The 24,798-nt window shown below is 47.9% G+C and overlaps 3 protein-coding genes across 3 annotated transcripts; 1 reads left to right on the plus strand and 2 right to left on the minus strand.

The window, feature by feature from the left end:
- The first annotated feature begins 100 nt into the window (after positions 1-100).
- On the plus strand, positions 101-8,149 carry AKIP1 (A-kinase interacting protein 1). Its single transcript, XM_010341788.3, has 6 exons — positions 101-166; positions 361-588; positions 1,371-1,451; positions 3,163-3,267; positions 5,950-6,030; positions 7,948-8,149. The coding sequence occupies exons 2-6, from the start codon at positions 367-369 to the stop codon at positions 8,089-8,091; spliced, it is 633 nt and encodes a 210-aa protein (XP_010340090.1). The 5' UTR covers positions 101-166; positions 361-366; the 3' UTR covers positions 8,092-8,149.
- A 147-nt stretch (positions 8,150-8,296) lies between these two features.
- C6H11orf16 (chromosome 6 C11orf16 homolog) lies at positions 8,297-19,988 on the minus strand. The gene is made up of 6 exons (XM_039471387.2): positions 19,906-19,988; positions 19,147-19,331; positions 17,024-17,180; positions 14,632-14,866; positions 13,207-13,857; positions 8,297-9,812 (listed from the first exon to the last, which is right to left on the minus strand). Exons 2-6 carry the CDS (start codon positions 19,311-19,313, stop codon positions 9,613-9,615), a joined length of 1,410 nt encoding a protein of 469 aa, XP_039327321.1. The 5' UTR covers positions 19,314-19,331; positions 19,906-19,988; the 3' UTR covers positions 8,297-9,612.
- Positions 19,989-23,975: 3,987 nt separating this feature from the next.
- Positions 23,976-24,521, minus strand: ASCL3 (achaete-scute family bHLH transcription factor 3). Its single transcript, XM_003919819.3, has one exon. The coding sequence runs from the start codon at positions 24,519-24,521 to the stop codon at positions 23,976-23,978; it is 546 nt and encodes a 181-aa protein (XP_003919868.1).
- Between the last annotated feature and the right edge of the window lie 277 nt (positions 24,522-24,798).

Genomic DNA, 24,798 nt, shown 5'->3' on the forward strand with positions numbered 1-24,798 from the left:
AGGCGGGTTTGGCGCAGGGCGCGCCCCGCCAACCCGCCTATCCGGCCTTCAGCCAATGGCTTGCTGCGCCGGTACCGGGAGCGCTAGGCCTGTTCTTTCCAGGACAGCGCTGTGCGCAGGCGCCTTGACGAGTGGTCCGGGTGACGGGGCGCCTTACGTAGCGGAGGTGGGAGACGGAAATGGAAGGGGCGGGCGCGCTAGACCTCGTCCTGGTTGGGCTCCGGCTGGAGAGCGCGTTGGGGGCGGGCCGGGAGCGGTGGGCTCCGGGGAGGTAGAGGTCGGGGCTCCCACCCGGATTTGGAGCAGGGTCGCCGCAGCCCGGCTGACCCGCCGGCGTTTGTATGTTATGTGCCCACCCAGGGAGCCATGGACAACTGTTTGGCGGCCGCGGCGCTGAACGGGGTGGACCGACGTTCCCTGCAGCGCTCGGCGAGGCTGGCTCTGGAAGTGCTGGAGCGGGCCAAGAGGAGGGCAGTGGACTGGCATGCGCTGGAGCGTCCCAGAGGCTGCGTGGGGGTCCTTGCCCGGGAGGCGCCCCACCTAGAGAGACGGCCGGCAGCCGGCCCACAGCGCTTTCTCCTGGGAGAGGTGAGGGTCGCTGTGCGGGGGACCGCCCCAGTCATTCACACTGCAGTGGCCCCCTGGCAGCCAGGAGCAAGCTCAGCACAAAACACCTGAGGAAACCTCCCCTTAGCGGAAGCTGGAAAGGATCAGGACAATGAATGGAAAAGTCCTTTCAAAACGCTTTACATTTGACAGATTCTTTTTGGGTAGCTGTAGAATAACGGTAGTATTCAGTCCTGCTTGATTACTTTCTTTTTTTTTTTTTTTTTTTTTTTTTGAGACGAAGTCTTGCTCTGTCCCCAGGCTGGAGTGCAGTGGCGCAATCTCGGCTCGCTGCAACCTGCGCCTCCTGGATTCAAGAGATTCTTCTGCCTCAGCCTCCGTGCAGCTGGGACCATAGGCGCGTGCCACCACGCATGGCTAATTTTTGCATTTTTAGTAGAGACGGGGTTTCACCATATTGGCCAGGATGGTCTCGATCTCTTGACCTCGTGATCTGCCCGCCTTGGCCTTCCAAAGTGCTGGGATTACAGGCATGAGCCACCGCGCCCGGCCGATTACTTTTTAAAAAACAAATCTTACAGCTATCTTCTGATAAAAGAGGAAAGCCCGTAAACCTGTCTCTTAGGTCCTGGATAAATTGCATGTCTATCTTTTAGAGTTGGAATCCTTTCTCAGTAACATCCTTCTTTCTGACATAAACTTGCGGAGTCTTTTCATAAGTAAAAACGAGGCTATTCAGAATGGCTTGATTCTCCAGCAGGGAATCCTAGCTCTAACCTGTGACTTGCCATTTATTCAAATAGAGAGAAGAGAGACCCCCAACCCTTAGTGCTTCCTTCAGAACAATGGCTGAATTCATGAACTATACTTCAAGTCAGTGTGGGGTAAGTTGGTGTGAACCAAAGCTATGTCCCATCACCTGCTGATGGACCACACTATGGATCTTTCTGGAATTTGGAAGGAATCTGGAGACTACCTGTTTCATCTGCGCAGCCTCCATGGGCAGATTGTAATCAGTCAAGGACTTAAACCAGGGCGTAAATGCAAGTTAGAATTCACCCAACAAATTTTTATTGAATGCCGAACTCTGCAATTGACAATACAGCAATGAAAAGTCAAAAAAGGTCGTCTCCCCTCAGTGATTTTAAGTCTAGTCGGGGGAAAAATAGCTTATTTGCTGAATTCCATAGCAAGTAAGTTAAATATTAGGGGTTTCTTTGTTTTTTGTTGCTGGTTTTTTTTTTTGATAGTCTCCATCACGCAGGCTGGAGTGCAGTGGTGCAGTCTCAGCTCACTGCAACCTCTGCCTCCCAGGCTCCAGCAAATTCTCTGCCTCAGCCTCCTGAATAGGTGGGATTACAGGCACCTGCCACCATGCTCACCTAATTTTTATAATTTTAGTAGAGATGGGGTTTCACCATCTTGCCCAGGCTAGTCTTGAACTCCTGACCTGGTGATTCACTTGCTTCCACCTCCCAAAGTGCTGTGATTACAGGCATGAGCCACTGCACCCAGCCTCTACGTCTTCTGTAAGAATCCCTGACTCCATAGGTTTACCAACCAATAAGGAATAGTTCAGGGAATATTTTTATCTTATTTGTATTGTTCAGTGGTTTTAGAAAAATCAATAACTTCAGCTCTACTGTGATTAAACACTTGGTTCACGGTTCAGCAAAAGGAATAATATTTGTCTTTGGTTTGAGGTTTAGCAAATTGCTGTTGTTCATTTTGATTTTCAGTTCATGCATCAGTTCGAGTCTCCATTGTGAAATGGAGCCTCAAAACCCCTTGACTTTCTAGAGATAGAATTAAAAATTGTGTACTGGGTTTGCCTCTGCAGTTTGAAACAGCCACTAAAATACATCTTTAGGTCTGTGTCCTCAAGTGCTTTCCCCAGCTTCTCATTCTTTTGGTCACATGTTTTTTAGACAGTGTCTCTACCCTGTGTTCAAAACAAGCAGGCCTGTGATGGCCTCATCATTAGTCATTATCAAGGGCAAGTCTCAGGCTAACTTCAAGGGGGAGGAGGGAAGCAGATGAGAAATATAACTGTTTTTCCATCCTTTGGAAGAATTCTTCTTAAATTCGAGACTTCTCCCTCCACTCCCCCACATGCTGGAAGCACAGAGAAAAGGGCTGCAGACTTCTTGGGTTTATGTTTCATTTCCTGCTGTGTTTCTAAATCTGAAGAAAATGTATCCCTCTCTTCCCGTGTCCTTGTCTGAGACTTAGACAATAAACATGGAACTGTTCACAGTTTTTTGGAGGGAAGAAATGAAAGGATATTGTATTTGACATGGGGGCAAAGATGTGAAATTTGTTTAACCTGGCAGAGAGCATGGTCCTGCCCACTTTTAGTTGGCCAACGTTCTTGCCTTACAGAGGCAGCAGGTGGCAGCATGGTGATGCCAAATGCACTTCTTTCTCTGCAGCCACTTTGGGTGGGCATGACTTGAGAGGCCTGTCAAGAGGGCAGGTAATTCACCTTTGCTGTCTTACCTCCCTTCTTCCCTGTACTTTGTCCAAATACCAGGGTGTTTTGAAAACTTGACATGACGATTTGGTTACCTAACATCTTTGACATTACTTCTCTAGAAATATTATTCATCTGTGCCAGAGGAAGGAGGGGCAACCCATGTTTATCGTTATCACAGAGGCAAGTCGAAGCTGCACATGTGCTCGGACACAGGGAATGGTCAGGTAAGTGTCCTCAGGTGTCCTGCACTATGCCTTCAGTCTACCAAGATTCAACACCCTATATTCAAGAGCACTTGCTAGACTTTGTGTAAAAGGATACCTGTGCGACTTGGCATTACAGTGCTTAACGGAAATGTATAAATTCATCACTTTAGAGAACTTACAGCAATGAATGTGAAATAGGAGGTTGTCGAAAGTAGAAGATTGATGCCACTGTAGGGTCTTCAGTTGAACCTACAGTCCTGGGCCATGGGATTCTCTGGCAGGTTTAAAGAAAAGAGCTTCTAAGCCTGGAACATGCTGCATGCAATGATCGTCCCTGTGACTATCCTCTGCACTCTATCCTGGGCAACACAGATCCTTTTTCTATTTTTTTTTTTTCTTTTTTTTTAGACAGAGTCTTGCTCTGTTGTCAGGCTGGAGTACAGTGGTGTGATCTTAGCTCACTGCAACCTCCACCTCCCAGTTCAAGCGATTCTCCTGCCTCAGGCTCCAAAGTAGCTGGCATTACAGGTATGTGGCATCATGCCTGGCTAATCTTCGTATTTTTCGTAGAGACGGGGTTTCACAGTGTTGGCCAGGATGGTCTCGATCTCTTGACCTCGTGATCCACCTGCCTTAGCCTCCCAAAGCACTCTGATTGCAGGCATGAGCCACTGTGCCTGGCCCCTTTCTCTACTTTTTTTATAAAAGAGCTCCAAATGTCCTCTTCTTTATCTAGGGACAGAATTTTTTTTTTCTTTTTTCTTTTTTTGAGACAGGGTCTTACTCTATTCACCCAGGCTGGAGTGCAGTGGCACAATCACAGCTTACTGCAGCCTTGACTTCCTGGGCTCAGGTGATCCTCCCACCTTAGCCTCCTGAGTAGCTGGGACTACAGGCGCAGGCCAGTACACCCAACTAATTTTTAATGTTTTTAATAGAAATGGGGTTTTGCCATGTTGCCCAGGCTGGGGAGAAGATTTTTTATAATTACATTTTTTACTTAAGGTAAGTGACAACTGTCATAACTTTGGTAATTTTTTTTTTTTTTTTTTTTTTTGAGAGGGAGTCTCACTCTGTCACCCAAACTGGAGTGCAATGGTGTGATCATGGCTCATTGCAACCTCTGCCTCCCAGGTCCAGATAATTCTCCTGCCTCAGCCTCCCAGGTAGCTGGAACTATAGGCACACACCACCACTCCTGGCTAATTTTTGTATTTTTAGTAGAGATAAGAGTTTCACCGTGTTGGCCAAGCCAGTCTTGAACTCCTAACTTCAGGTGATCCACCTGCCTTGGCCTCCCAAAGTGCTGGGATTACAGGCGGGAGCCACAGTGCCTGGTCTTTCAGAATTTTTAAAAAGAAAGTAGAAGGGGAATCCAGGTGCCCCCTCCAAAGAAAAAAACAAAAACAGAAAGTAAAAGGAAAGTGTGGGGACAGGGATCTATATTAACAAAATACTTTTTGTAAAAGTATATAACAAAGTCCTCTCACTACAAACTTACCTTTTACCACATGGCATTCTGGGGATGCCAGCAATCGTGCTTACTGAACTGATTCAAAGGAGGAGGTGGTAGCAATGATTTCTGAGGAGACTAGGTTTTTGCTTTTGTTTTAAACTACCCTACTTGTACTCAAAGATAGCAAACTGAAGACCAGAGTCTAATCCAGAGTCTAGGTTGGATTCTTGACTTCTTTGGTCTGTCAGCCATTTTGGGGTATTAGAGGGAGGAAGTTTAGGAAAAGGATGGGAGAGTGGGCACAGGGACATGAGCAAGGGCTGAGCGCACAGTCGGAGCACCTCTGGCATGCCTCCCCTGCCTGCAAAGTGGAGGAGTGGTGCCAGAGCTCGAGTCCTGAGCCTCCTTTTCTGGCCTAGCCTGAACTCTTAAGTACAGCTCACTTTAAAGGGTGATGTGGGGAAGAGTCATTTCCATCTCTCCCTTTAAAACGGGCGCGGTGGCTCAAGCCTGTAATTCCAGCACTTTGGGAGGCCGAGGCGGGTGGATCACGAGGTCAAGAGATCAAGACCATCCTGGTCAACATGGTGAAACCCCGTCTCTACTAAAAATACAAAAAAAATTAGCTGGGCATGGTGGCGCATGCCTGTAATCCCAGCTACGCAGGAGGCTGAGGCAGGAGAATTGCCTGAACCCAGGAGGCGGAGAGCCGAGATCGCGCCATTGCACTCCAGCCTGGGTAACAAGAGCGAAACTTTGTCTCAAAAAAAAAACAAAACGTAAGTTCCCTCTAAGGGAAATTGACTTTGTAAGTCAACCTTTATCAGTCAGGTGGTCCCTTTTAGAACCACCCTCATTCCTAGAAAAAGCACAGAAGAGAATTACTGAGAACCTAAGTGTCAGTCACTTGTGCATTTTAAATCTTCCCTGCAATCCAAGAGTCCCATGTTACAGACTGGAAAACCAAGGCCCAGAGAAGTTAATCTGTCTTAGTGAATAGCAGAGATACGACTTAAACTCAGGTGTGTCTGACTCCAAAGCCTGTGTAAGGATGAAAATTATAGTAAACATCTGACTAAACATACTTCACAGAATTTACTAAAAAATGCCTTAATAGCTTAGATGACAACTTAGAAAAAGCTGACAGAGCAATTACTAATTCCTAATAAGGTAGAAGAAAGCTTCTCTTTATAATCCAAAGGTCAAAGCTTGGGCACAAATCGGTGTACTACTTGTCTTTTCAGAGAAAAGACAGAAGAAAGACTTCCCTTGGTCCTGGAGACATCTATCAAGTGTCAGAGCATGCTCCAGAGGCATCCCAGACTGTGAGTATGGAAGTGCTCAGGCTCTGAGTTTCATCACCGTTATAACTCCATGAGCCAGTTGACATGGTTCTTAGAGGGCTGTCTATAGTATTTTTAAGTTGAGATGTTCTTACACTTAAGAAGGGTGCACAAAAGTTTGGTTCAGTGTAAAATTAGGTTTTCTTGGTATTCTTCCTTCACTTGAAGCTTCAGGGATACTCTTTGTGCCTGAATTCATAGTTGTGGTTGGAAAGAATGTGAAGTATTCACATCTCAGTTCCTACAGCTCAGCTGGGCTGGCACCGGGTCCTGCTGGAATTCCACCATCTGTTCAAGCAGCAGGAGGGTCCTGATCCTCCTGCTAACACAGTGAAAACCATTGCTGAAATTCTGAAACATACACATTTGGTGAGATCAGGTTCCAAAACATTTGAAGGCATTTGTTCTCATTTTCCACAAATGTTTTTCTATAAAAACATATAATTAGTTTTTCTTTTTTAGGATGAAGTACTCATTAGTTCATGAAGCCAGAGGATCTTTTTGGAACTTAGAAGGGCGAGAATTCTGAGGAAAGGAACTTCAGCATGGTGCCACAGTACATTTCTAACTTTTTGTTTGTATACAGTTTGATACTAGTCAGGGATTTGGAGTATTCTGGAGTTAGTAACAAGACTATTCTGCTCCTAGTACAAATGTAAGTTGCTAAGGCTTAGACACCTCTCAACACTTGCTGACATTCCACAGAATAATAGTCACACAGGGCAGTCTTACCTCCCATGTTTCCTTACTGCAGACAAATGAAGCATCCTGGGCTTTCTGCAATTCTGATAAAACCATATTTTCTAAAAACTACTTTTATTTACATGGTTGGCAACCAATAAATAGTTATGACATTGTCGTACACATTTACATCAGTTAAAGGATTATAGACTTCCAATTTCAAAGTAACTAGACAGGCATGAAAGAATACAACATAAAACAGCTTTGGGAAAAATTGGCTTCGAATCCATCTGCAAGGCGAAAAGAGTAGGGAAATTTCGTAAAAATGTAAACATGATCATTTATTCCTCTGAGTGGATTTTGCTGGCCCGTAGTTTGGCTTTTCCTGTGTGTGGTAGTAGAATTGACAGCTTTTGCCTGTGGTCCCTTCTCAGCATTGAGTAAGCATGTAATGGCATCTCAGCTGTCACTCTGGCCCTTAATTACAGGCTCTTTTCTGGTTTGTGACTCTGTCCTTTTGCCATTTGAACTGAGACACATCCTCTGCCTGCACACCTGCTGTGACTTGCCTCCCAGCCATAAGTGAAGTCTACCCTTGGAAGACCGTGCTCAGTTTGGCTCTAAATAAAAATCTTTCCATTAACTCTGGCTTCCAATGTTTTGTACTCTGGGAGAGTTGTGTCATCCAGCTGAATTGATGCTTCAGTAACAAAATGGAATCCACTCATATTGTTCTGAGCTTTAGGATGAAAGAAATGCCTATCATCTTCCTGATAGTGAACTTAGCAAAGCACGGTTTAAAAGAATGGCTCTCATTACGCCTGAGTACCTTGCCATTGCTGCTTATCTGAGTTAAGTGCCACTATCTACTTCTGATCCTCAGGACAGTGGCCTCTAGCCTTTCCCTCTGCATAACTCCAAGTAGAGTGTTCTTTTTATAATCCTTCATGTTCCTGTAACACTTAGCATTTACAAAGCGTTTTCACATGCTTATTTGTCAGGTAGGTATTATCACAGTTCTAGAAATAAGGAAAGGCTGAGACCTCCAAAAATGACAGTGTTGTACTTGAGCAGGCTGAGCCTTGAAAGCAGGACCTCTGTCTCCCACATGAGTGCTTCATTCCATCACACCTCTGCATGCACAGGTAGCCTGGTGGGGTCCATGGTGGCACTGGGATATAAAATCTCTCAACTGCTGATAACCTCTTTTCCTTCCAGGCTGAGAACGTCTCTAAGGACCTCTACATAGAAGTATATCCAGGGACCTATTCTGTCACTGTGGGCTCAAATGACTTAACCAAGAAGACTCATGTGGTAGCAGTTGATTCTGGACAAACTGTGGACCTAGTCTTCCCTGTGTGATGTTGACCATCACCTTTTTTTAAACAGTAAGAATAAAGCCACTGTATGATTCTCTTAATAGCTATACACTAATCCTGTTTTTAGTGCTGACTGGGTCAGCCTTCCCGGGAACTGGAATCTGTGGCTTTCAGTGTGCCTTTCTTGAGGGTGTAGAAGTCCTCCATCCTTGTTTGCCTGACAGTAATCTAATCATGCTGTCTGAAGAGATTTTACTGCTTGCTTTCCAAGTAAAGGTTAATTATGATAATAAAGAGATTTGGAAATGAAGATAATTCAAATTCATTTTTATTGTTATTAAAAGGTAAAACAAAATGTCACTCATGTACAACTGTAGGCTTTATGGAAATTTGGCAGAGTGGCTCTGAACCTATTTGCCCAAACTAGGCTAACGCCCTCTTCCATGGAAGAGGCATCTTAAAGCAGCTTCACCAGGGCCCTGGCAGGAAGCCCCAGGGCAGGGCCCCCACACTCCTGCGCCCACACTCCATAGCAGGTGCCTTTCTGCTGCTCATCTGTGGGGAGGTCTTCATGGGGGGGAGATGCTGCTGGTTATTTGACTATTATCTGTGGCCCATCCTCTGCCTCCTTCCCTTGAAGAAGACCTTAGCCACTCTGTATAACTCTCCTCAAGTATTTACCATCTTTATTCTTTACCTATAAAAGGAGGAAAGAATCCATAGATTGTTATGCTGACTGCAGTTTTAAGAACCAAAAGTCACTGATTTTAAATAGGCATTAATGTGGCCGAGTACAGTGGCTCATAACTGTAATCTCAACATTTTGGGAAGCCAAGGCAGGAGGATCACTTGAGCCCAGTGATCAAGACCAGCCTTGGCAACATGGTGAGACCTTATCTCTACAAAAAGTAAAAAAAATTAGCCAGGTGTGGTAGCATGTGCCAGTAGTCCCAGCCACTCCAGAGACTCGGGTGGGAGGCTCACTTGAGCCTGGGAATTCAAGGCCATAGTGAGCCTTGATTATGCCACTGCATTCCAGCCTGAGTGACAGAGTGAGACCCTGTCTCAAAAAAAAAAAAAAAAGTTATTGCTGTGGCCCAAACTTCTTGTAGCTGCCACAGCAGTACTGTGACATCTCCCAGTTTTGCTGCCTGGTGATTATCTCATTTTGAACATAAACCTTTCCTTGGGAAAGGTGCCAGTATTTCATATGATGGAAACAAAGTTTTAAGTAGGGCTGTATTATTCTTAGTGAGGAAGAGACTCCATATTCCTAATATGGGGGCCTAATAAAGGAGGCCCCTACCCAATACCATAGTACAGAGGGTCATTTAAATGGGAATCCTTGTACCACCAAGAAGCCTGTGATTAAATTCATGGGTTCTGTAAGCCTTTGGAAATTACATGCACAATTGAGGGCATGTGCATTCTTCTGTGAAAAGGAACCATAAGTTTTACTGTTCTCAAAGGGGATGTGACCCAAAGGGTCTAAGACTCATGTGAGGAGTCTTTAGGAAGTCGTTTTCAGCCATTCTGCTTTACCTAGATCCTTGGCGCTCTTAGTCTAAGGGGAATTCTTGTTCCACTGACATATTGCAGGGCTCTGACTCCGCCTTCTGTGTTCAACTTTCCCCGGCAGGGTCTGTGGTGGCTTCGTGTTGGTTGCTTTTGAGACCAGCTCCTTGGTAGTCCCCCATACTACGGTTTGTACTCTCTGCTGTTTGCAATCCTTTTCTTCTTTCCAGATGTTGGAATATATTGTTCCTAAATGCAAAAGTCAATTACTTAAGTTGAATATGCCACCATTTTGTTGGGTTAAATAGAACTAAAACAAGGATCACTGAAGTATCTGTCAGTTCACATCATTGTTTTCTTTTCATTGACTTATTATATATTTGAGACAAGGAAATATATATTTGCTGTATCACCCAGACTGGAATGCAGTGGCATGATCACAGCTCACTGCAGTCTCAACTTCCTGGGCTCAAGTCATCCACCCACTCTTCACCACCACCCTAGTAGCCAGGACCACAGGTGCACACCACCATGCTTGGCTAATTTTTTAGTTTTTAAAGAAACAGGCTGTACCCCAGGCTGGTCTTGAACTCCTGGGATCAAGCAACCCTCCAGCCTTAGCCTCCCAAAAAGTGTTGTGTTATCTTAAATTTAATGAAATGTATTAACATTTCTGGCCAATATGGTTTAGGGAAAGATTACCTGATACCCAAGATTTGGAGTTGTGAAGAAGTTATTAGATGTGTTTTTTAAACTGCCAGCAGGGCAAGCAAAGGTAACCAATTGCCACCAGTTAAAGGTGCTTCGACACATTCGCTGATCACTGATAACACAGACCACAAAGAAGACACTACACGCTATGGAAAAACAAGTTTTAGGCCGGGTGTGGTGGCTCACACTTCTAATCCCAGCCCTTTGGGAGGCCGAGGTGGGTAGATCAAGAGGTCAGGAGTTCGAGACCAGCCTGGCCAGCATGGTGAAATCCCATCTCTACCAAAAATACAAAAATTAGCCGGGCACGGTGGCGGGTACCTATAATCCGAGCTACTGGGAGGCTGGGGCAGGAGAATTGCTTGAACCTGGGAGGTGGAGGCTGCAGTGAACCAAGACCATGCCATTGCATTCCAGCCTGGGCAACACAGCAAGACTCTGTCTCATTGAAAAAAAAAAAAAAGAAAGAAAAACAAGTTTTAAGAAATTAAACTGGGTACATTGGTGCACACCTGTAGTCTCAACTATTTGGAAGGCTGAGGCAGGAGGATTGCTCGAGCCCAGGAGTTCGAGGCTACAGTGAGCTATGATTGTGCCATTGCACTCCCGCCTGGGTGAACAGTGAGACCCTGTCTCTAAAAATAAGAAAATAATGGGGCAAAACAGAAATAATGGGAGATGTGACTTCCTGAGGAATAGAATGATCTAAAAGGGAAGGCACGCTTTTAAGTTTCTTTTAAACTTACAGATTGAATCCTGTTTCAGTCACAAGCAAAAGAGGCAGAAAGCACCTCCCTGCCAGCCACTGACAATCTGGCCTTCCTAGGACTGTTAGGATCTAACTGTAACCTCTCACTGCCTGTAACTGCAAGTAATGGAAAGTGTGGAGGGCAGAGAAACCTATGCAAGAGCTTTTGTGAGAGGCAAAGCTCAAGGTTGACTGTTGAGCATTAGCACTCGACAAAATGGATATCAAGTACTGAGAGCAAGAATGGATTAAACATCAAGCATGTTTAGGAGAAGCAAAACAGCACATATTCTTTAAAAGATATAAAACCTGGAGGGGAGAAAAGCAAAGCTCTGGTGTTTGCCTTGTTTCCGCCCTGACCCACACATGGTTTTCTGTGAGCCATGACAGGCAGTTCTGCATGTGTGGGAAGGGCTGGGGACGGCCATGTCTCCACACCTACTCTCGGTCATGTCCTCCATATATTTGGGAAGGTGCTGACGATGATGCTCACGGGTCAGCCCAGGAACTTTCCCTAAAGCACAACACAAGATTCAGTACCTAGCAGGAAAGCCAGGCCAACTACCTGAAGATACTATTTCTCTTCTTTATAGTCAATTATTAGAATTTATTTTGGGGGAGAAGATAACTTTGGAGTGAATCTGTTTAAATGTGGTGCTGGAGAGAGACTGTAGGTGTAAGTGGCTTTGGGCAGTAGCGGTAAGAGCTGTGTAAATGTAGGGCCAGGGGAAATTTGTATTTAATCAGGTTTGGAACCCTTCTAGAGATTGCTATGGAGCAAGCCACAGCAATGGGAACACAGATGCGGTACCTGGGGTATGTCTGGCCCCCACGGCCCCTCGGGTTGTTCCTTTCCCTTGTGCTGGGCTTGGCACTGTCTCAGTTGCTCCCCACGGACCCCTGTCTGTTGGGTAGGTACAGCTTGCTTTCTCCAGGGTCTCCTGGAGCAGGAGGCATTGGGAGCTATGGAGAATTTAGCATGAAAACTCTAGAGTTTGGTATCATTTTCTTTATGCCCTCTCTACAAGTGATAATAAAGAAAGTGGGCCCAGTGTGGGCAGTGCCTACAGATCTAAGCCCTTAGCAGTGGTGTTTCTTCACCTCACAGCCTACCTGCCCTGATACTCCACTGAATATTCAGTGACCCCAGGGACCTCAGAATCTTGTCGAGGAGTTATCCAGGCCACCTCCTTCACACAGCTCTGACCGGCTTCTGCTCTTTCCGGGCTCCTTTGGGAATTTAGAGTGGGCTCCCTGAACCTAGCAGGGCACACCAGGGTTCTCAGCGGGAGGCAATGCGGTGTGGGGCCGGCTGCAGGCTGCCAGCAGCAACAGGACATGGCCGCCCTGTCGGCTGTGAGGGGTGAGCAGCACGTGGCAGTTCCAGGTCCTCCCTGCTCACTTATGGAAGGGCCCAGCAGGAGAGTGGGGCCTCATGACCAGTGCTTAAGACCAGTTTTTATGCCTCAGTGCATCGACTCTCATCAATACCTGGAGGTATTTGGACTGTTCATCTAGAGAAAAACCAAGGCCTCCAAAAAAAAAAAGAGGAGGGGGCTAAAAACAGAAATGGCAGTGCCCTGTTGGTAGCGACTAGTAAAGAAAGAAAAAGGCAGGTTTTTTTTTTTTTTTTTTTTTTTTTTTGAGACGGAGTTTCGCTCTTGTTACCCAGGCTGGAGTGCAATGGCGCGATCTCGGCTCACCGCAACCTCCGCCTCCTGGGTTCAGGCAATTCTCCTGCCTCAGCCTCCTGAGTAGCTGGGATTAAAGGCACGAGCCACCATGCCCAGCTAGTTTTTCGTATTTTTAGTAGAGACGGGGTTTCACCATGTTGACCAGGATGGTCTCGATCTCTTGACCTCGTGATCCACCCGCCTCGGCCTCCCAAAGTGCTGGGATTACAGGCTTGAGCCACCGCGCCCGGCCAAAAGGCAGGTATTAAATAGGCATGCAACCTTAGCACAAATATCCGTTCATCCTTCTGATTTTTAGGCCTCATAGCTGAAATGGAAACCTGCTATTTCCCTCTTTCCACAGCCTCCTCTTCAGCATGACCAGACTCCCAAGGATTACTTCCAGTCTCAACAGAGTGGACACGTGCATCAGATTCCTAAGGGACATGGAGGGAAGGGAGCCAGGGCCCCAGCCCCTGCCTTAGAAGGCAAGCCCACTCCCCTGGTATACCTGGCTTCCCAGGGTGTGGCTCAGGCCCATTTCTCCTCCAGTACCTCCACCCAGGCTGACAGAGGCCACTCTGCCTCAGAGGTGTCTCAAGAAGGATAGGATCTGTGTTGACTGCACTGTTCACCATCAGTCTCTGGGGAGGGCCCATCTCCAGATCATTCTCCACATCATCTTGTTCATGGGAGGAGGATGAGGAGGAAGAAACAGCCAGAGGAGCGTGCCTTGCTACTTTCTCCTCTTTAGGACCTTCCAGGGGCAAAAGCTGTGCTGTGGGCTCCAGCTCCAACTCTGAAAGTTCTCTGGCTGTGACTTCTGAGGTCCTGGTTAGAGGCCACCAGGTGGTGCCACATGAGGGGCAGCCACAGAGGCAGGCCTGGCACAGCAGCTGGCAGCAGGCCTGAGGGCGGCAGAGAGGGTGCAGGAATGGAGTGCCCGGAGGAAGCTCGCTAGTCAGGCACCCAGTGACTGGCCCCAGCAGAGGGCAGCAAGGGGCCCAGTGGAGGGGCCTGGGGTGCTCCCTGGTGAAAGGCTTGTGCAGCTGCTCCACAGCCTTCTTCCAGATGGCCGGGGACACCCACTGGACCCCACCTAAGGGAACTTTAGCGGTTTTGCCATTCCAGAAATAAACAGTGATTTCTTCTTCCTTTGATGCTATGTAACAGAAAACAGCAACATTTCATTATAGTTATATAATTATCTCTATTTTTTTTCCTGAGACAGGGTCTGGCTCAGGCTGGAGTACAGTGGCACAGTGATGGCCCACTGCAGCCTCAACCTTCCAGGCTCAAGCCGTCCTCCTGCCTCAGCCTCCCAAGTAACTTCCACTTCCTAATTGTGGGATAAAGGCTCTTCCATCTGCACAGGCAAAGGCAGAGTTTTAGGCCCCTCTGCTCTGGCCGCCTGGCTCCTCACATGCACCTCTCCGTGGAGAGCCTGCCAAGAACATCCTTCATCGGCACCGGCACCGGCACCTCCACTTCCCAAGAACTTGCCTGAGCCTACCTGCCTCCTGGACTACCGTGGCCCACAGGGGCTCACTTTTCTTGTTGAAACCAAAATGCATTCTCAGAAGACTCCTGTCATTCTCTGAATTACAATGGTGCTGACTGACCCAGGACTGTCCAGTCCCTGGAGGACCTGAATGGTTGGGTCATGAGTAGCTAAACCATGGTTAGCTAACCAACACACACGTGAGAGTTTTAGGCCATATTCCCTGATTACAAGTTTTTTTTTAATAATCTGAAAGATACAATGTGCATCTTAAGGGATCTGTTGCTGCCTCAAGATTAAGCAGCAGGCAAGCAAGCAAGTTTTCTTAATGCCTTAGAAATCCCTAAGCTGTAGACGTACCCTTGGCTCTCTCCTCTGGCCTGATTATAGCCTGGCTCCTTCTAGGGACTGATGGGTCAGAGCAGCTTTTCTTACCTCTCTGGGGACCTCTCGTCTCCAAGCCCAAAAGAACGGTGCCAGGGCCATACTGCTCTTGGCCGTGCTCCCAGAGTGCCAGCACTGTGTCCCCTGGTCTCAGTGAGTATCCTACAGATGGTGAGAGCGGAATGACATTCTCTTCTAAGACCACACTCAGCTGCTGGGCTGGCAGCTTTGGGCCTGCGACAAGAGGAGCCTCAAATTCCACAAGTAGGGCGCCCTGTCTCTCCAGCTGTGGGAAAGAAAACATTCAATAAGACCTGGCATTACAAAGTACAGAAGGGAACACCCAGGTTCCCTATGATGCCCCCAAATCAGGCCCAGGGGCTGCCTTCCAAACACTGACAGGCACCTAAAGAAGGGACGGGGCAGATGCTGGTTTGAGTCAGTCATAGCTGAGACAGGCAGGCTGTGGTGTGGTCACAGTTTCCTGAATCTCTTCCTGCCATGGGCAACTCTTGTGGATCACTTCCTGCCTCCCCCTTTCCATTCCCTTCCTTTGCTTGGTTTTCTTTCCTTCTACCAAATTTTTGACCTGCAATTGCCAGAATTAACCTGGGTCCTCCCTGGACCTTTTCTCAATGCAATCCCATCCTTCCAGCACCCCTAAGAAGCATCATTCCTGTGTCCAAGACCAAGCAGGGATGGATGGTTTGTCATTCACCTGTGAGGCTCATGTGGGCAAGAAGTGATTGAGGCCACAGAGCCGCCCTCAGCACTGCCCTTAGGGTTAGCTAAGCAAATCAATAGTGAAAGAGAGAGAACAGTACTGGAGCTACTTAAAAGTACAAGCTGTTCCAAGTACTTGGTATGATTTAGAAGAGAAATACAACCTGGTTATAAATTATTTTTATCAAATCACTGGACAGAACCTATATTTGAGCAAAGCTTTGCTAGCATTTCATTTTAATTCACATACTGGTTACTTGAAAATTTGAAAACTGACTTTTTTTGAGAATTTCGCTCTTGTCACCCAGGCTAAAGTGCAATGGTGCAGTCTTGGCTCACCACAACCTCTGCCTCCCAGGTTCAAGTGATTCTCTTGCCTCAGCTTCCTGAGTAGCTGGGATTACAGGTGCGTACCACCACACCCAGCTAATTTTTGTATTTTTAGTAGAGACAGGGTTTCACCACATTGGCCAGGCTGGTCTCAAACTCCTCACCTCGTGGTGGGCCTGTGTCAGCCTCCCAAAGTGCTGTGATTACAGGTGTGAGCTACTGCACCTAGCTGAAAATTGACTTTATTGGAAATTCTGAAACTCGTATTTTTTGAGAATTTACACTAGTCTTCCCTTTTGAATCTACATTCACAAAGTCTGACTCTGAAAAAAAGAAAAACAAAACAAGAAGAAGTGAGTAGCCACTGAAGTACAGGCCAGGCCTGGCCCCCAGCATGGCGCGTGTGCGTCTGTGTGCCAGCACACACCTGTGCACATGAGCAAACACATCTCGTCCCTCTTTCCCTTAGGCTGGTGTTCATTCAACACACTGAATTTTCTTCAACAAAGTGCTTTTAAAGTGAATTTTCTTTTCTGTTATGCATTGAATGTGTCCCGTTCCCCACCTCCACCCTATTCCCACAGGCTGAAGTGCAGTGGGGCCATCAGTTTGGGGCTCAAGTGATCCTCCTGCCTCAGCCTCCCAAGAAATTGGGATTACAGCCATGTGCCGCCATGCCTGTCTAAATTTTTGGTAGAGACAGGGTCTCACTATGTTGCCCAGGCTGGTCTCGAAGTCCTGGCCTCAAGTGATCCTCCCATTGCCACCTCTCAAAGTGCTGGGATTACAGGCATGAGCCACCATGCCTAGCCCCCTGCCAAATTCATATGTTGAAGTCATAGCCTCCAGAATGTGACCTTATTTGGGAATAGGGTCATGGGAAATGTAATTAGTTAAGACGAGGACTGAATATGGCAGGTCCCTAATCCAGTGTGGTTGATGTCCTTATAAAGGGGGGACTGTGGGCAGACACATTAGGGAGAAAGCCCTGTGAAGGGAAAGGCAGAGATCAAAGTGATTCTTCTGTAAGCTGAGGGACACCAAAGCCTGCCAGCAAGCCATGAGAAGCCAGAAGCAGGACATGGGAATGGTTCTTCCTCACAGCTCCCAGTAGGAACCAACTCTGCCAACCCCTAGACCTCTAGCCTCCAGAAATGGGAGATGATAGATGTCTGTGATTTAAGCCACTCCGTTTGTGGCACTTTGCTATGCAGCCCTAGCAAACTAATATACCCACTGGTATTTCATGTTCACTTCTACAGCATGGCATTGGGAGAGCTGTGCTTATCCAAGAAACCAGCCTGTGGGATGCACACAGCTAAGACGTGTCGAGTATGACAGGGCCACCCAGAAGAGCACGCCAGCGAGATGCTGGGGGCCAGGGACTTGCCTCAGGAGCGGCCTTTATTTGAGCCCTGTAGTAAAAGCCGTCTGCTTCCCTTCTTGCCAGGACCCATGTGTTGGCAGCATCTCCAGCTCTTCCCAGCCAGCCAGACCCCTGACATGCTGGATTGGCAATGTGGAGACACGGACAAGAAGAGGCGTAGCTGGAAAAAAGCAATGGAAGTAATGGAGAGCAACAAGCTCTAAACACATCAAGAAACACGTTTCACAGATCTGAGGCGCACCACAGCACACAAGGCAGGTGGAACAGAAATCCACATGGAAAGTGGCAATCTATGACTTCCAGGATAAGGTAAACCTCTGGGAGGGGCAGAAGGAGAGGACAGTGAGGGGAACCATCCTTGGTGGATTGGGAGTTGGTTCAAGACGACCAAAAGGTAATTCGCCTTGACATATTCAAGTTAATTAATACTTGTTCTGACTCTAGACAACAGACTGGAAAAGTGTGGCTCACACCTGTAATCCCAGCACTTTGGGACGCTGATATGGATGGATCACTTGTGCTCAGGAGTTCAAGACCAGTCTTGGCAACATGGTGAAACCCCATCTCTACCAAATACAAAAAATTAGCTGGGTGTGGTAGTGCAAGCCTGTGGTCCCAGCTACTTGGGAGGCTGGGGTAGGAGGATTGCTTGAACCTGGGAGGCAGAGGTTGCAGTGAGCTGAGATGGCACTACTGCATTCCAGCCTGAGTGACAGAGACACCCTATCAAACAAAGAAAAGAGTGCCAGGAAAGTAAATCCTAAGGTGGTGCGTGGGATTCCAGGATGAGGCGTGGAATCTTGGGTGGTAATGCCAATGGGGCAAAATTGTAATGCCTCTTGGTGCTGTGGGGTTAGAGGGATGAGGAAGTGTTTGGGGAGGGACAACCCAGAGGAGCTGACTAAGGGGCTGTGGGACAGAAGAACGGGATGCTAGTTCCGGAAAATGTTGTGGTCAGGGCCAGTTGGCCTAGGAGAGTTGTTGAATCAGGGTTTGGGTTTTGGAAGAAGCCGTTTTATTTTACAGGCATGGTTGAATGCAAAGGGGGCCTGTCTGCCTCCTGCTGCCATCAACAGGCCGTCACAGCACCCCGGCCATTGGTGCCAAGGAGCCACTGCAGGCCCATGCTGAGCTGCCTTCAGCCCCCCTCAGCTTCCTTCCTGTGCTTGTTGGCATCTAAAGTCCAGTGCTTAACTCTGGCCTTGAACAGGATGGTCCACCAGGTGAATCACGAAAGAGACCCATTAAGGGTCATTCAAGCTGGCACGTCCCTCACATGGACAGAATGCATCAGGCAGATCAAGGCGCACCCTGGAGCTTGCACACTCCGCAGGTGCGTATAGGCTGCGGTGCCTTTGCCCTCTTGTATCCACCTTTAGTAAGTGGACTGAGGATCCCATTCAGGAAAATCCTAGACAAAGGAGGGATACTGAGGGAACCTGAAGAAGGGCCTGGAGATTCCTCCTTAGCTGATTTCTCATAAGGTGCCAGAGCAGCTCTCATTGGTTTTTTTTGTTTGAGACAGAATCTAGCTCTGTTGCCTAAGCTCGAGTACAGGGCATGATCTCAGTCCACTGCAACCTCAATCTCCACCTCTCGAGTTCAAGCAGTTCTCCTGCCTCAGCCTCCCAAGTAGCTGTGAATACAGGCATGCACCACCATGCCTAGCTAATTTTTTTGTATTTTTAGTAGACGGGGTTTTGCCATTGTTAGTCAGACTGGTCTCAAACTCCTGACCTCAAGTGATCTGCTTGCTTCGGGCTCCCAAAGTGCTGGATTTACAGGCGTGAGCCACTGAGCCCAGCCAAGTCTTATTGTTGATGGTAAAATGAGCTATAACCTTGGTAACTGGCCATCCCTAACTGCCTTCTCTCACTCGTGCCAACTGCAGCCTCTGCAGCTCTTCTCCAAGTGGGACAAAATCCAGGTCAACTCTGGAGGGTTCTGGGAGCACCTAGGAGGCTGGAGTGATAGACCCCATGCAGATAGGGCAATCATAGGCCAAACAGTGAAGACCCCTTTCTGCCTTCTCAGGAAGCAAGTCTTTCCACCAAGGTTTACCACCAACAGCCAGGAATGAAGGAAAAAGGGGCACCTGCTTCCCCTAAGGGAGCAGAGACAGGTACCTTGCAAGGGGCTTGTGCCCGGTGAGCCAGGGCGCTTGGAGGGCAACGGGGTAAGTGAAGGAGAGGTCCCAGGGTGGAGCAGCACTGTCCCAGCCAGGGGCCTTGAGGCTTGTGGCCACGCTGCAGTATTTGAGCAAAGGCATCCTGGATCCCGTGGAGGATTCCATGACCTTCAGAGGATCCACCTGAGAACAGGCACCACCATTACCTCAGCTGCACCTCAAAGCCAGCGGCAGCCGCCTGGGCAAGGCAGGGCTCAGCTCTGCGGTTAGCTGCCTCTGTGGACAGCTGAGTCTATGCATGGCCCCACCTGCTCCCCCAAACTCTCATAGTTTCCTCTTTGAGTCACCTGCCTTGGCAACCCCCACTCAGGAAACAGGGAAGGGATTGTAAGAGCAAGAGCTGTGAGTTGAGAGCAGCCCAGCTTCAAATCCTCCTTCATAACCTGCTGGCAGCGTGCTCACTTAACCTCTGCCCTCCAGTTAACGCAGGATAGAATACATAGAAAGCACCTGGCGCATTCAGCAGCTCGACTTCTATTCGTGTCTATCCTCCCTCCTCCTCCCGGGCCACCTGCAAGGCTCATTCTGGCCCCAGGTGAGCTGCGATCTCAGGGCCGCCCACCCCCTTTGTAGCCACGTTCAGAGGAGACAGCTGCTACCCGGGGCCCACGATCAAGCCGCACTGCTGCAGCCTGCCAGAGCCTGGTGAGGGTCTGCCCCTGCCCACGCCACAGGTCTGACCCCCAAAAGGACTTACCCACAGCCCCAAACGCCCAACCTCTACCTTAGCCTCAGGCACCTTCTGATAGTTGGAGCTCAGGGCCTCAGCCCAACCGACCAACTCCTGGTTGCCACGCCGGTTGCCATGGAGGCAGCCTGAGGACGCTGTCGTCTGTGGCCAGTGAGTGCACTGAGCATGTGGAGAGGGGGGCAGGAGGCCTTGGGAGGCAGGTGGGGGGACAGACAGGAGGGGGTGTTCTCCAGGTTTCCTTTTAAAGAGGAGGAGAAGGAAGAGGGAGAGAGAAAGGCCAGCGTGGCCTCAGTTCTCCAAAGCGCCGTGTGCCCACTGCTAGAAGAGTCAGTGGTGGTGGGAAGCCCTCGTAGATCCAGGGGACTCCTGTGTGGGAGGAGCCACCCCTGCAGAAACTTAGGGCCTCCTCCCTGTACTCACTAAAGGTGGGGGTGGGGGAGCCACTGGCAGCCTGGGGACTCTAGAATTTGTCCCTCGTCTAAACCAAAATAATCAAATGTGTAGGCCTGTTTATCTGTAACAGGCAGGACTCCGTTGAGCTGAGGTGTTGGGACCATTTGGAGTGAGAGGTGGGGACACTGGTGGCAAAGGAACAGAAGTCCAGACTCTGCTCATGGGAGGGGCTGGGACTTGGAGGCCTCTGATAAGTCATTGTGCACTGATTATGTGCCTACGATGCAGGCATGTTTGGAGGTGTCGCCCCCATATCCATTTCTGCCTTCTTCCAGGTCCTGTTTGGGTTGGCAGGGCCATGTGGATAGGAAGGCTGGGGCCAGCTCCAGGGGTAGAGTGGGTGACAGCCACCCCTTCCATCCCCATCCGGCCCCAGCGGTTGGTTAGACAGGGGTGTGTTCCTGGTGTTCCTGAACCCCTCCAATTAGCAGGAATCTGGAGACTTTGGTTGGGAATCCTGGGATAAAGGCTTTCTCTTCCTATACCCGAACAAGAAAGCTGATTGTTCTCAGAGCCTCTGACAGGCTTTTAGGGACACTGAAGCAATTCCCAGAGAAAGTCAGAGAGGATAGACCTCAGAAAATTGTTTGTTTTGAGACAGGGTTGCCCAGGCTGGCCTCAAACTCCTGGGCTCAAGGGATCCTTTTGCCTCAGTCTCCCGAGGTGCTCAGATCACAGACATGCGCCACCAGGCCCAGCTGAAAATAGATTCTCAGTGACAGTTTTGAGTCTTGCCTGCAGGCAGTGCTGCTGCGCTAGGCCTCAGCTATGCGAGCCAGTAATTCCCCTTATTGATTATGCCACTCTGGATTGGGCTTTTCCTTACTTGCAACTGAAAGCCTCTCAACTGATCACTGCCCTCCCGGAGCATAATTTCATAGTCGGGAGAATGCCTGCTGCCCAGGACCGTATACTGAGGCTGAGTTATTTGGCACACAAAGTTAGAGTTTAAGAAAGACCCACAAAGTCTCTGCTGTGAGAGAAGGATTCTTGAATGAGACAGTGGGATTTCAGTGGAGGAGGGAAAAAGAATATTCTAGTATAGGTAGGAAGCAAGAGAGAAGAGAAAAGGATACAGTTGCAAGACTGATTTTCTGTTTGGGGAAATGGGTTCAGTACGTGCAAAATCACGTAAAGCAGACGCGCATCAGGGTTTGGATGTGAGAGTAATTCTGGTTACAGATACAAAGGATCATCGCTAACTCCATCAGACATTAGCGTACGTATAGGAAAAGGCCAAAACTCAGGCCATTTATCTTTTTTTTAAATTTTACTTTAGGTGTATACTATATCCAGCATTTCTCCCCATGTTATCCCTCCCCACCCTGCCCCCACCTCTCTGTCCCTCCCCTACCGCCCCCAACTGCCCCCAGTGTGTGATGCTCCCCTCCCTAAGTCCACGTGTTCTCATTGTTCAACATCCACCTATGCGTGAGAACATTCAGTGCTTGGCTTTCTGTTTTTGTCAGTTTGCTGAGAATGATGGCTTCCAGATTCATCCAAGTCCCTACAAAGGACAAGAACTCATCATTTTTTATGGCTGTGTAGTATTCCATGTTCTTTTAAGGAATTTAGCAACTCAGGAGACAGGGTGGAGGAGGGAGAGGGGCGTGTACTCTGTCCTGTTGTGTCTGCAAAGCGTCTTTCCTGAGAGTGAAATAGCTGCCTGAGGTAAGAGTCAGGGGCTTTGTGAAACGTTGCTGGCAAACAGATGAGAAAACGTGGCTTCTTATGTTTGCTGCTTTGTTTTGCAGTAGGGAGCTTTGAAAACTAAGCTGATAAATTTAAACAAGATGGCATTCAGAAGTCATCAGGCAGCTTAAGCGACAAAGTGACATGAAATACTTTCAGAGAGAATGAGGGTGGAGCTTGTTGAGAACACAGCCCAGGAGGACAGACGGGAGACTGCTACCAATGACCCAGACACAGGTGATGGGACTGGAGTAAGAAAATAGTAACAGATAATCACCGGCACCTTCCTGATTCAAGGCGCTTTGCTGGGTACTAGGAATATAAGATAAGGCTGAATGAATCATCTTCAAGGAGCTTGCAGTCTACTGAAGAAGACAGAGACAGGTGTGTAAAGTGTCTAAAGATAGTGGGATAGCAGCCACAAGAGAAGTATTTATACGAAATAAAGGAACAAGTAACAGCTGGGATAGAAAGTTGGTGAAGACTTCATAGAAGCATAGCAATGGAGGTGAGTGTGATAGACAGTGTGTGATAGGTTCTTTTTTTTTTTTTTTTTTGGAGACGGAGTTTCGCTCTTGTTACCCAGAATGGAGTGCAATGGCGCGATCTCGGCTCACTGCAACCTCCGCCTCCTGGGCTCAAGCAATTCTCCTGCCTCAGCCTCCTTACAGTGTGTGATAGGTTCTTGACTAGGCCTGGAGACACATGGGATCTGGGAGTTAAAGGAGAAGAAAGAGCTGAAGCTGGCCATGGAAGCAGAAATAGACACATTTTGAAAGCAGACTCCAACATACCAGGCAGGGACTATCCTTCCTGGGTATGAAGGAAAGGCCTGGCAGCTCCAGCTTTTCTCACTTAGAGAACCTGGGAATGGTGATATTATAGACAAGACAAGATAATGATAATAATCAGTACTGATGACCAAGCACAGTGGCTCACACCTGTAATCCCAACACCTTAGGAGGTAGGGGTGGGAGGATCGTTTGAGGCTAGAAGTTCAAGACCAGCCTGGGCAACATAGCAAGACCGCATCTCTAAATAAATGTTTTTAATGATTATGAATACTTACTATATGTCAGGTTCTGTTCATCATCATCATAAACACATGGGAATTGCTGTTATTCTCATTTTGTGGAGCAGAACCGAGACATAGAGAAGAGGCAGCAGAGTTATACTGCAAATGCAGGCCTGCCTTCTTAAACCTTATACTAAGCTGCCTGAGGAAGTCTACGTGCAGGAAAGTGATGCACCTGAAATAATTTCAAATAACAAGGTTTTGTAAACTACTTTTGCATTAGCCCCAAGACACTTTCCCAGGATGGTGACTTCTTGTCAATCCCCAGTAAATAAAAATCTCCAGGGGCTCCAGGCTGACTCCTTCCTGGTGGGAAAGGAAGATGCCTGTCCTCTCCATGGAGGACCCTGGGCCGTCACTGCGGGCAGCAGTTTGGGTTTTGAAAGGTTACTGGGTCCCTTGCTTGGGCTGTGTTCTTGCTGGTAAGAAAAGTGTTGTCCACAAAAATAAGATGCAGAACACACTCTTTAAAAAAAATCTCCAAATGTTGACAAATGAAGGGAGGTTCATTGTGATTGCTCAGCATGGAGCTACAGTGAGGAGATGACCAGCACACACCTTAAAGGCTTCCACAAAAGCTTCTCATGCCTGAGTCCCTGGTCAAGAGTGTGAGATGGGCAGGGTGAGACATGCAGAGAGTCTGGGGCCCCCTGCTCCCCTAGAGTTCATGAAAGACGTAAAGCAGCTCCTCAATCTACATGAGATCATGTTTAGTACAATTGAGTAATACCCAGCATAGGTTAGCATTTGAGCTATTTCCTGCCCACACAGAAATTACATTCAGGAAAAACTATCAAACGATGCTGTAGGAGACCCCATTTTGTGATATTATTCATTTCTATTTGGAAACACTGACTCAAACAATTCTGAACATAGAGTCGGCATGGCGGCTGGTGGTTGCTATCGTGGAGGAACATTTTCCAGGGTCATTCTTGGTGTCGGCTTTATCAGGGTACAGAAGAGACTGCAGGTAGTTAATGTACTTGATTGCAGCTCTGAGGGTTTCCACTTTGCTGAGTCGTTTCTCCAAATACTCCTCTGGCAGATGATGGCGGAGCTGGGCGTAGCCTTCATTGACACATTTCACCCGCTGCCTTTCCCGCTCGTTCCTTTTCCGGATGAAGGCCGGTCCATAGGAGTACTCACACCTTCTGTAATTTGGATAAGGCATCGGGAAAGAGAAGGGGCAGGTTTCACCATAATTTCCCATGATGAGGGAGTCACTGGGAAAAGGCAGCAGTGGCAGCTCCTCAGAATAAGGGGATGGCACCGGGGCCTCCGGGTGCAGGTGGAAAGTGATCGTGGGCTCCAGATAGAAAGACCTGGTCATTGGCAAGCAGGCAGAATTGGAGAAGATGGGAAGTTTGTCAGGCAGACTAGAGTTGCTTCTGTTGTCCATCATTTCCTCTTTAACCTGCAAACATAACCAAGTGTATCAATTTGGTCAGATTGAAAGAGCAGATAATGATCTACTTTCTTGGAGATCAATGTTTCAAAGACTTTTCTGCTTTGATGACTAATTTCTGGGCTCATGTGGACAAGAAGATGCTGTTATAATATGCTGTGTGTAGTAAGGATTTTTGATGGTACATAGAAACAGCACTAAATACCATTGAATCACCTTGTGAGAAAGTTATTCTCCTTCAATTCTCTTTCAATCCTTGTGGTTACAAAGATAC

The sequence above is a fragment of the Saimiri boliviensis genome, chromosome 6 (assembly GCF_048565385.1).
Source record: "Saimiri boliviensis isolate mSaiBol1 chromosome 6, mSaiBol1.pri, whole genome shotgun sequence".
NCBI lineage: Eukaryota > Metazoa > Chordata > Mammalia > Primates > Cebidae > Saimiri > Saimiri boliviensis.

What these genes read in the sequence shown, in the direction of transcription:
- ASCL3 (XM_003919819.3), bottom strand. Translation starts at nt 24,521, where the DNA reads ATGATGGACAACAGAAGCAACTCTAGTCTGCCTGACAAACTTCCCATC.
- AKIP1 (XM_010341788.3), top strand. Translation starts at nt 367, where the DNA reads ATGGACAACTGTTTGGCGGCCGCGGCGCTGAACGGGGTGGACCGACGT. An exon ending in AGCGCTTTCTCCTGGGAGAG is followed by an intron (nt 589 to 1,370) that starts GTGAGGGTCGCT and finishes TTATTCAAATAG; the next exon opens with AGAGAAGAGAGACCCCCAAC. An exon ending in CTCCAGAGGCATCCCAGACT is followed by an intron (nt 6,031 to 7,947) that starts GTGAGTATGGAA and finishes TTTTCCTTCCAG; the next exon opens with GCTGAGAACGTCTCTAAGGA.
- C6H11orf16 (XM_039471387.2), bottom strand. Translation starts at nt 19,313, where the DNA reads ATGGAATCCTCCACGGGATCCAGGATGCCTTTGCTCAAATACTGCAGC. An exon ending in AAATAAAGGCCGCTCCTGAG is followed by an intron (nt 14,867 to 17,023) that starts GCAAGTCCCTGG and finishes TCTTTCCCACAG; the next exon opens with CTGGAGAGACAGGGCGCCCT. An exon ending in GCCACACCCTGGGAAGCCAG is followed by an intron (nt 9,813 to 13,206) that starts GTATACCAGGGG and finishes TTTTGCATTTAG; the next exon opens with GAACAATATATTCCAACATC.